The sequence below is a fragment of the Hippopotamus amphibius genome, chromosome 9, assembly GCF_030028045.1.
Source record: "Hippopotamus amphibius kiboko isolate mHipAmp2 chromosome 9, mHipAmp2.hap2, whole genome shotgun sequence".
Lineage (NCBI taxonomy): Eukaryota > Metazoa > Chordata > Mammalia > Artiodactyla > Hippopotamidae > Hippopotamus > Hippopotamus amphibius.
Genome location: NC_080194.1, coordinates 44,023,322 through 44,035,194, shown reverse-complemented (window position 1 = coordinate 44,035,194; position 11,873 = coordinate 44,023,322). Strand labels below are relative to the sequence as shown.

Below are 11,873 nucleotides of genomic sequence, written 5' to 3'. Positions count from 1 at the left end.
TTGCCCTTCACCTAAACTACCACTACCTCTTTATTACTCTCCCTGCCTCTAGTCTGGTGCGTGCCAGTCCATTTACATGGATACCAGAGTGACTTTCCTTAACTTCTGGCAACTCCCCATCCTGCCACTCAAGGCCTTTATATCCTGCCTCCTGCAGCCTCTCCTGTTACAGCTTTTACTCCAGCCATACTAATCATACTAATCTACCAGCTATATCAGACTGACTTTCAAGTCTCCTGGACTTGTGTATCCTGCCCCCTCTTCCTGCAATGTATTTCCCTTCCTTCTCCACCTCCATCTTGTTATGATGCTTCAAAGCTCAACTCAAATGCTACCTATTTTGTGAAACTACCCCTGACCTGTTTCCAAAGAGATTTAGTTGTCCCTTTCCCTTTGTAGAGTGTGGTCACTGTTTCTATAGTGGTCTCTCTAGACTATAAGCTCATTTGAAGGGCCTCATTATTTATTTTTCTCTGTCTCCAGAATCCACTGGAGGCTTGGCACAGAATAACTGCACAGGTTTGTTTAATCGGCAAATAAATGCTCATAACCACAGGTCTAGAAGAGGATAACACCAATAAGTCATGCCCAACTCTCCTCATGCCTTTGAGTCTTCTCAATCTCAAGGTTCTCCTCCCAACATTCGATCTGCGTCTACCCCATCTACATACCTTCTTCTTTCGGGAAGTTCTCCTTGGACATTCCTTAGTGTATGTGTCTGACAGAATGGCCTCTGTTTGACCCGAATATTTTCCTTCTGGCTCTGTATAAATCCATCATTTAAAGGGTCCAAAAGTCTCCTTTATTCTCTTCCTGAGTTTGGAGTGCTGATCTGTAGGCTTCACAAGGATGTTGTTACATCCAGCACATAGTAGGTGCTCCTTAAAGATACGTTATGTGAATATATGAACGGTCCCTTCTCTGCTGGGGTATAGTAGGCCACTCAAAGATGCTGCCACCTCCTAGTCATGTCTGTGGGCAAGTCATTTCATATCTCTGAAGTTCAATTTCCTTGCCTTTAAATTGGGGAAAAACTGGACAGCTACATGTAAAAGATTGAAATTAGAACATTCTCTAGCACCTCAAAATGGATTAAAGACAATAAAATAAACTCAAAATGGATTAAAGACCTAAACGTAAGACCAGATACTATAAAACTCCTGTAGGAAAACACAGAACACTCTTTGACATAAATCACAGCAATATTTTTTTGGATCTGTCTCCTAGCGTAATGGAAATAAAAGCAAAAATGGGACCTAATTAAATTTAAAAGCTTTTGCATAGCAAAGGAAACCATAAATAAAACAAAAAGACAACCTATGGATTCGGAGAAAATCTTTGCAAACAATGCAAATGACAAGGCATTAACTTCCAAAATATACAAACAGCTCAATATCAAAAAAACAAACAACCCAATCCAAAAATGGGCAGAAAATCTAAACAGACATTTCTCCAAAGAAGACATACAGATGGCCAACAGGGACATGAAAAGATGCTCAAGGTCACTATTTGAGAAATACAAATCAAAACTATGAGGTATCACCTCACAATGGTCGGAATGGCCATCATCAAAAAGTCTACAAATAATAAATGCTGGAGAAGGTGTGGGGAAAAGGAACCCTCCTACACAGTTGGTAGAAATGTAAATTGGTGCAGCCACTATGGAAAACAGTATGGAGGTTCCTTAAAAAACTAAATAGTTACCATATGATCCAGCAATCCCACTCCTGGGCATGTATCTGGAAAAGACAAAAACTAATTCGAAAAAATACATGCACCCCAATGTTCACTGCAACACTATTTACAATTGCTAAGATATGGAAGCAGTCTAAATGTCCATACACACACACACACACACACACACACACACACACACACAATGGAATATTACTTAGCCATAAAAAATGAAATAATGCCACTTGCAGCAACATGGATGGACCTAGAGATTATCATATTAAGTGATGTCAAAGACAAATATCATACGATATCACTTACATGTGTAATTTTAAAAAAATGATACAAATGAACTTATTTACAAAACAGAAATAGACTCACAGACATAGAAAAACAAACTTACGGGTTACCAAAGAGGAAAGGCAGGGGTGGAGAAGGATAAATTAGGAGTTTGAATTAACAGATACACACTACTATATATACAATAGATAGACAACAAGGACCTACTGTATAGCACAGGGAACTATATTCAATGTCTTGTAATAACCTATAATGGAAAAGAATCTGAAAAAGAATATATATATGTGTATAACTGAATCACTTTACTGTACACCTGAAACTAACATAACATTTTAAATCAGCTATACTTCAACTTTAAAAGAAATAGTAATAATAAATAAATTGGGGATAATAATGCCCATACTTCACAAGGAAAACAAAGGATAAAGATGTGACTAGCACAGTATCTAACACAAAGCTCAATGAACATTTCATTCATTCCCAGTCTCCATCTATCAAGCCTGTTCATCATCCTCTTGTCAAGTATCTGTACCAAAATGACTTCTGCCCAGGGTCCCCTATATTGTCCAAGAGGCAGTGTGAAGAGGAAACAACCTAGTTTTGAATTCTGACACCACCATTTCTGAGCTATATGAATCTGGACCTAATGCGTACCTATGAAAGGTCCATAACATCACTTACCTCATAGGGTTGCCATGACGATTAAATAGATGTGTGTAAAGTGAATTAGCTGATGCTCAATTCTGATGACTATTATGACTTGCCTGGTGAACAGAAGTGGCTGATGTGTGTCCCTGAAAACCATATATTTGACTATGCTGCCCCCCTGTGGACAGAGTGCACACAGCCCAGCAAAGAGACCTCAGCCCATTCCTTTCTCCAACCCCCAAAGGGCTTGGTGGGAGGACGCAGATCACACACAAGGCACTTTTCTTCTCTTCTAGAAAGCTCATACTTTACTCAAAAATATTTAGTGAACATTAAACCAGAACTTCTCAGAATTAATGTGCTTGTTGGAATGCAGATCAGTACAGACTCAAAAGGTCTGGGTTAGGGACAAAATCTTTAACAAGCTTCTGGATGATACTGATGCTACTGGCCCACAACCCACTCTGAGTAAAGAAGGTCTTAAATATTATACAGGAGTGACATGACAGGAACTATTTATTAAGTACCTACCCTGTGTCAGTTACTGAGAGAGCCAGTTAACCTATATTAACTTGTATAGTCCTCAAGACCCTGTGGGGTAAATACTACTGCTCTCCATTTTCAGATGAGGAAACTATAGCACAAAGAGAGAAAGTACACAGCTATCTCATACAGCCAGTAAGGGATGGGCCTTAGGTTCTAATTTAGGCATTCTGGCTCCAAAGCCTACTAGGAAGAGGACTCCAACAGTGTGCAGAGGATAACCAGGGAATGGGCTGTGGCAAGGAAAGGAGGAGACATAGAATAGAGGATGGATAGGGTTTGGTGGTAGACTGGATATGGATGTAAGAGAGGGAGCCATCTAGGGCACTCTGGCTGCCTGGTTTGGACAAGTGGAGGGATGGTGGTATCTATCACTACTAAGCTAGGAAACGTGGGCGGAAGAACAAGTTTTAGGGGGAAAATGAGTTCGGTTTTAGGAATGGACAATATGAATGGCTTCTGGTCATCTGGAAGATACGGAGAAGTAGATGGACTAGTGTCTAGAATTCAGGAGATATCTAGGTTGTGGATATCTCCAGTTTGGGTGTTGCCAGATGTGAAGCCCTGAGTGCCTGAGGTCATGTGGACGGTGCACAGACTGTCCTGTTCTGGGCCAAAGTCAACACAGCAAATAACGTGAAGAGATGGGACTGAAATCTAGTCTCCCGGGCTGCAGTAGAGGCTGGGCTCTGATCGTTCCACTGGGCGTTATGGATCTGGGGAGAAGGCAGAACATAAGATGTTGTGGGCTGCAGGAAAGAGGTTTTTCTGGAGCTCTATGGTGACTAAATCCAGTGAATTGTCACCTGCCCCCAGATCAACAGAAATAAGGACAACTCCATAGAGAAAGACAAGATAGATAAAGGTTGGGAGATTTATTTTCATTAAACAAGGTCATAAATAACAAAGAAACAAAGTAGGTCCCAGACTTCGGACCCTGCAGCAGGACAGGGATAGCTGGGTCAAAAGGTGGAGGGGGCTACGCATCACCTAAGACAGTCACAGAAAAGATGGGCTGCAGGAGACTGCCCCTCCCTGCCCTTGGAAATGGTGTGCCTGGGCAGCAGGGGGAGGCCGAAGTGTTGTGATGAGGCAGCTGGAAGAGGGCAAATATTGAGGATGCTGGGCTGTACTGTTTCTATGAAGAGTGACATGGAAACCACGAATGGCTAAGATAAGCTGTGGGTCTCGAAAAGGCAAGCAGGCACTCGCACACCTCCAGGGACCAATTATGAAAATGGTTAAATCTGATTCTTAAAAACAACTCCACGGGCCTTAGCCGGTGGCTTTGTGCATGGGCTGTATTCAACCTGGGTTGTTCTGTGGCAGGTGAGGGCTCAAGAGGCCCCTGGAGCAGCCTGGCCTCAGCCCAGGGCAGGTGCCCAGACGTGGGAGTGGGACGGTGGGCCCTCCCCAGATGGGAGGCCATGTGCTTGGACTGACTGGGCCTGATTTTCAGGCTGGTTTCTTGTGATGCTATCCACCACCCTCCCTGTACTTAAGGACGAGATCCTGGCCTCTCTGGGTCTTCCAAGCCTAGAAGAGTAAGACGGGGATAAAAAGGTACCTGACTGGTGTTTTATTTAAAAGGGAAAAAATAAGGACCATTTTGCACACAGTCCATCCCCTGAGGTAGGGCAGGACCATGGCAAGAACAATCTCAAGGAATGGAGGTCCCTGAGCCTGGGGAAACATTTGGGCCCAGGTGCATTGCCTAATGCCAGGAGTGGGGCCCAGGGTGGCAGTTCTGATGGAGGCTTCACCCTGGGCAAGGCAAGGAGGACAGGCAGGGGCTACCCCTGAATAGGGAAGGGATAGGAGCTGGGGAACCTTAGACTGGGGAGACCAATGTTGGTCAAAGGCCCTGGAAAACAATGCTTTTGGCAGGAATACACGAAAGGGTTTGTACATCTGGGGATGCCCGTCTATAGGGAGCCGGTGTCACATGGTCGGGCGGGATGGTGAGGAGGAGACAGCGGCATCACAGTGGCCTCTGGTGCGATGTATTTACAACCGAGCTCAATGTTGAGGGAGGGAAGGAGAGCAGGTCACTAACAGCCAGGAAACACACTGTGAAGGGTAGAAAGAGAATGGAAAACAAATGTGACCGTCACTAGCTTTCCCCCTGCTTACCCTGTCTCATCCAGGAAACCCTCCCTAATGATCACCAAAGCCTTTGTAGATCTCTCGCTTCTCTTCTCAGCCCCATCCAGGGCTAGACACATGGTCTGCTCTCAGGGTACTGCTGATTTGACCACAGCTCCAAATGAGCCAGGGGCCCCAAACACTGCTTATTAAGAGGAATTAAGTCTTTATTGTTGATTCCTGGGATCCATCAATGATCAGCTTCTTGAGGGGTGTTTTGGCATAAGGGAATCACTTGTGTGGCTCACTGTACCAGGCTCCTGTCCTCATTTCCAATGCCTACCCTGCTCTGTCATCCATATCTCCTAGGCCCTGGCATTCAGAACTCCCTAATGCAGAAACTATTTCTTTTTCTTCAACATTTTTTCTTCTTCAAACTTCCTGAGGCTGGGGAACAAGTTCCCCTGGACCATCATCAAAATCAGATAAGAGACTTTCCAACTGGCAGATGTGACTCTTCATTAGGCCTGTGGGCTCTTTGAGGATCAGGGGCCTTCTGTAGCAAAGACTAGGAGCTTCTCGAGGTGGGGCCAGGGCCATGTGGTTTGGGTTACCATGCTTCTCTTCCTCCTCCTCCTCAACAAAGAGATCTACTGTGTCTCCCTAATCAGACAGAGAGCTTCCTAGGATGAGAGCCATCCTTTTCCCTCTAGACCCAGTGGTTCTCAACTGGGAATGACTTTGCCTCCTTTGAGACATTTAGTAAAATCTAGAAACATTTTTGCTTGTCACAACTGTGTGTTGGGGGGTGCTACTGGCTTCTAATATGTAAAGCCCAGGAATGTTGTTCAACATGCTACAATGCACAGAACAGCCCCCCCACCACAAAGGATTACCCACTCTAAATGTTAATAGTGCTGGGATTGGAAACCCTGCTCCGAATCTCTACACAGTCTCAAGGCCTGGCCTACCTTCCTTGGCAGCAGCGCAGGAGAAGGCATACAGAACTTCTCTAAGAGCCTGGAAAAGGACAGATTCCCATCCTAGCCTCCATAGGAAGGGGCATCTCAAGAAGAAGTACACATCACAAAGGGGGTGGGGGACTAGGTACTATTTAATGTCAGCTTAGCAACAACTCACTGGACCAGAAGACAGGGAAAGAACCAACCATGGCTTTGCAGAAACACATGCTGGGCTCTGTGTTGAGGAGGAAGAATGGCATGGTGACCTAAACCAGGCAGGGGTAAGGCAGAGATATTTACAACCTTGCAAATATCCCTCTATTGGAGCAATGTTGGGCTCCTTAAACCTTTGTACTTCCTTACCACTGGAATCCACCGATGGGTTCTGCAAACCTGTGTCGAATCAGGAAAGTGGCAACAGCTTCAGCTACCTGGAAAAGGGAGAGAGATTCCAGGCCATGTTAAGGGTAGCAGTGGAGTTCAGCCTTGGAGGTCCTGTGAGCTTCTGTTGGAAGGTACAGGCTCTATGGTAGACTCATGGGTCCTACAGTTCTAGGGAGCCTGAAATTAAAAGGACCTGGGTCCCGGCAGGGCTGGGAGACTCCTCTCTGGCCATTTGCCAGGGATGGCCCCAGAGAAGTCAAGAGGAATGAAGTAAGGTTTATTTATCCCCTTACTGTTACAAAGCACTTTCTTCCTACAGGAGGAGTGCATACTAATTCTAAGTGTGACTGTGGTTTAGGGAGCAGTTTCTACCCCAATTATCCCTTCTTCCATCTGGCTTTCAGGGGTAATGCAGAAATAGAGCTTAAGATCTTAACAATAGGGCCCTGGGTGAAAAAGCAGGGTGCCAGTAGCTCCCCAGCCCATACACAGAAAGCCAAGACCAGAAGCAGCTGCCAGGGAGAGGTTTGGGGAGCTGGTGGAGTTGCATCTGTGCAGGCCCCACAGGAGCTGGTGCAGGCAACACAGGCTGACTCAGAGGCTTGTTCTATCTTCTGTGAAATCCAGTTACTCTCACAGTTGTCCTTTTATAGTCATCAGGCACCAGACTCACCTTGTCTGGAGCATCCTCATGGACTGCGTGGCCACACTGGGGTAGGACCTGCATTTGGAACTTCCCTGGGGAAGATAAAAACCAAAGCCATCTCAGGGACTAAAATGGTCCTCTCCTTACCATCTCTGCAGCCTCACAGGTCACTCCAGGCAGCCAGGACCTCCCCATCCCGCCCCCACTCCAATACTCTGGACCCAATTACTACCAATCCTTTGGGGAGGATGCTAATACTTGAAATTGTAACCTTGAGCAAATCATTTTCCCTTCACTTTTTCCATCTGTACCTATTTAGTGTGCATTTACTTTGGGCCAGACACATAGAAACAGTTCCTGTTTACACTATAGTCTAATGGGAGAGCAAAATATAAAAGCCAACATTTTAATGCAGTCAACAACATTTATGATAATACTGAGCACATGGAACTGGAAAACCACAGGAAGGAGGGCTTTGCAATAAAATAGGGGTCTAGGAAGGCTTCCCACACAGAAAAAATGATTTATACAAAGAAAGGAGGATTAAATGGTATTTGCTCCTAAAAAGAAAAACTTTGGCAGGGTGCTCGTGAGAGTTAACAATGAGGCTGGAGAGGTAAACAGGGACCATACCATTAAGGGGTTTGTAAGCTATGTTAAGGACTTTGAGATTTATTATTACAATAATAAGCTACCATTTGAGTGCTTAACTATGTGCCAGACATGGTACTAGGCACTTTCTCACACTGTCCTGTAGGACACTGTAAGCTCACAACTAATATGATAGTTATTAAGAGTGAACAGAGATGACTGATAAAGCAAGATCTCTAAGGAGACTAGAGAATATGGGACCCTGAGCTGCCACAGGTAGAGAGAACAGACTCTCAGAGCCTCAATGTCTCCATTTACAAAGTAAGGAAGTAAGCTCTGGAAGTCCTTCTGGTTATCACGTTCTGAGATTCTAAGCCCAGTTACACAGTGCCTTAAAAAATTTCAAAGTTCTCATGTATCCATTTTTTAAGTTGATTCTCAAATTTACCCTATAAAATTAAGCAGGATGAATACTAAAATTCTTTTTTGAGATGATGAAACTGAGGCCATGATAAGTAAAGTGATTTGCCCAAGGCCACTTAATTAATTAGCAGAGGAACTAAGACCATTCTATCCAGTAAGGTCCAGCTTATGACCGTCCTCTTGCAGTAAGCTGCCTCTGGGTGCTCCAGCCTGATCCCCTCTCTCCTGTATCTCCTAATGTACTACTATTAATGCATTTGGATCCAAACACAGAGCAGCTTGTGCCCTTCTTGTTCTGTAAGCTAATATCTATATGCCACTGGTGCTTGCCTCACCAGCAGTGTGTCGTTTCCATAAGAACAGGGCTAATATCATTACTTGCTCTAAATCCCTAACAGGGCTCAACCCAGGGGTCTTGTTCATTGGATGAACGAACAATTGAGCAAATAACCTGATAAAACTTACAACTCAAACCTTGATGACTAGGGATGCATTTTTTACTCCTCTTCGGAAGAGTGGGTGTAAGGAATCAGGGAGACATACTAACAACACTGTGCCCAGTACACATAAAATAACATAATCATGGATAATCCTCACAATTACTCTATGAGGTGGGCATATTTCCAACTCCCTCCCAATCTTACCAATGAAGAACTTTAGGTTCAGGGAGCCTAAATCACTGACCCAAGTTGCACCATGAATGAGTTCTGGATTTCTAGGATTCAGCATCTAATTCAGCTGGTTTAAACACAGTGCTGGGAAGGCTATGGTTTGGACTCTATGGTGACTTAGCCATTTCTTTTTGTTTTATGGATGTTATCCCTCATCCCATTTACTCTCTATACATACTCATGGGAAGCTTTGAAAGAGAAGGTGGCCTTGGTATAAACCTCATTGGGGAAACAGGAGGGATCTAATGAGGGATCATGAGTGCCTCCTGGACACAATGAAGCCATCATTTATTTCACTTCACCCATATTTTCTCATTTAAACATCACACGAATTGAGATATTTCATTATCTCCATTTGATAGATGAAGAAACTCAGAATTAAGGAAGTTAGCAATTCACTCAGGCCACAAAACCAGTAAGAGTGCTTCAAACCCAGGACTGTCTGCTTCCAAGGCTGGTGATCAACACTGGTTCCAAATGCTATTCTAGTTGAGATTAACTGCTTTGAGATAGTATCGAGAGCTATGTCTGATTCTTCTGTGTGCTCAGCATCAAGCATAGGTCTTACACAGAAAGAGTGCTTAGAAAAGGTCTGCTTAAATGAATTTAAGGAAAAATGTCTAAGCTCAGAATTACCAACATCAGTGCCATAAAAATCAGTAGTCCCAGCCCATTGTCTGCTCAAGGCCTCAGGACATTATGTAGTTGTGAAGAGAAAGGGTAAGGTATGAGGGTCTAAGGCCAGAATTTGATAAATCAGGGGCCTCTGAACAACTATTATCAAGGAAAATAGCCCCTTTCTCTGCGGAGAGCTTGAGGACAGCTCCAAGAACAGTTTGAGGGGTCCATGAGACATCCAAGTAGAAATGTCCACCAGGTTTGATATATAGACCAGGTCTGGAGCTCAGGAGAGAGGTATGAGTCAGATGTTTAGCTTTGGGAATTGTCAGGGTATAAATGGGAGCCATGAGATCACCCAGGGAGAGTAAGTAGAAAAGAAGGAAGGTCAAGAACAGAATCTGCTTAAGCCCAAAACCTTGGCCTTGGAGTTGGCACCTCTTCTTCCTATAACGCAAAGTTGCCAATGCCTATTGACTTCACCTTCATCAAGCCTTTCATTTGTACTAAAGCCAAGAGCTTCCATGAAACTGGTTCCACTAGCTCTATGTCATCTGGCCAAAACACCTGGACCTAACTACACATGTCACTTTCCTACTCATTACACCTCACGATCTTTGTGAGGTTGCCATCAATCTACTCATTTTATAGACTGAGAAAACTAAAGCTAAGGCAGGTCAAGTAACTTGCTCAGGGTCAAAATAATTAGTAGGAAAGAAGCAGCACTCAAATGCAGTTCTCCCAACCTCAGAGTGCTGGCTTTTACCACCTCATTATACTGTCTTCTAAATAGAGCTTATACCTTTTTGTATCTGGGTTATCTTTGGACCTTTCCCTTTCCTAATAATTCTAACAATAATAAAAATACTGATCAGTATTCAGAATATCTCCTTTCACAATATTATACATTTACACAGAATACTTTATAATGCCCCTTTCAAACACACTGCCTCACTTTAATCCTTACAACTCTGAGGCATATGTGGTAGTATAGTTCCCATTTTTAGATGGAAAATTTCCACATGACTCTGCCCATTTCTCTGCCTTCAGGGGACCTAGGAGCATAATTTCTTCATGACTTACCTTGCATTTGCCCAATAGTCAGATCTTTATCCAATCTATCAACACCTAGAACAAAATAAAAGAATCCACAAGTAGCTTACTAGAAGAGGCTGTGTCAAATAGCTTTTGCTGTTCAATTATGAAGTAAACATTGTTACAAAGTTGTAAACATGATGACATTCTCAATTAATGTTAATGCCAATCCTAACTCCCTCAGCGTATATTCTCACCACACGAAGCTTTCTAGGCTGAGGTTCCCCATAATCACTTTGCCTGTTTAAGCTGGTTTCTGAAAATAGGGTTTCACTTTTTAAATTTCCATTATACTTAGAATGTCCTTATACCACACTCAAAGAGAACTTAGGCTTGACCAGGTAGAGGCCAGGCCAGAATCTGTTCATCCCAGATAGATGCTTATGCTTAGTTAGGTTAGGGATCTGGCAAAGGGAGGAGAGAGGGCACAAATGCGTGAAGATGGTACTTCACTTTGGAAGTTGGTACCCATTTGGTAAACAGTTTTAACAAAGACATACTAAGATGACAACACACCTACACTGCTAGGGACTCAACTGTGTCCCTCCCAAATTTATATGATGAAGGCCTAATACACAATGTGACCATGTTTGGAGATATGGAAGTAATTAAGGTTAAATGAGGAAGTAATCAAGGTTAAATGTGGTCATAAGGGTAGGGCCCTCATAGGACAGGATTAGCGTCCTTATAAGAATAAACACCAGAGAGCTCGATCTCACTCACTCTGCCATGTAAGGACACAGAGAAAAGGTGGTTATTTGCAAGCCAGTAAGAAAGCTCTTAGCAGAACTCGATCAGGCTGGAACCCTTATCTCAGACTTCCAGCCTCCAGAACTGTGTGAAAATTAATTTACTGTTTAAGCCACCTACTCTATTGTATTTTGTTATTGCAGCCCAGGCTAATACAAACACATACACACTTACCAGCCAGGAGCAGCAATTTAGGAATAGGACAACCAAGAAAGAGATTGGATAAGCCTCGGAACCAGCCATCCCAGTATTTTTCTGTTTTTGCCAGTTCAATTCTCCAAGTGTAAGGATGGTCTTTCTTGGTCTGAAGGAATAAAAACAAGTTTTGAGTCTCTGAGGGCAACCCCTGGAGAAACAGAATGACAACTAGGTCCCTGGGAAAAGGAAAGGGAAGAAAATTAGCACATACTAAGAGTTTACCATGTGATGTTCCTGACATTTTAATATACATTTAATCCTTATAACAGCCTTGTGACATAGGTT

At 43.5% G+C, this 11,873-nt stretch overlaps 1 protein-coding gene across 2 annotated transcripts in view; it reads right to left on the bottom strand.

Moving 5' to 3' along the window:
* Nucleotides 1-4,019: 4,019 nt before the first annotated feature.
* PPME1 (protein phosphatase methylesterase 1) overlaps nt 4,020-11,873 on the bottom strand; it is an 87,728-nt gene continuing 79,874 nt past the window's right edge. Inside the window, exons 10-14 of one of the 2 annotated variants that reach the window (XM_057750372.1) lie at nt 11,565-11,694; nt 10,629-10,673; nt 7,270-7,334; nt 6,576-6,643; nt 4,020-5,235 (exon numbers count right to left, since the gene is read on the bottom strand). In XM_057750372.1, coding sequence (XP_057606355.1) covers nt 5,217-5,235; nt 6,576-6,643; nt 7,270-7,334; nt 10,629-10,673; nt 11,565-11,694 — 327 coding nt within the window. In that variant the 3' untranslated portion in view covers nt 4,020-5,216. Of the gene's footprint in view, nt 5,236-6,575; nt 6,644-7,269; nt 7,335-10,592; nt 10,674-11,564; nt 11,695-11,873 lie in introns of those variants that run through there. The other variant, XM_057750371.1, reaches the window with a different exon arrangement.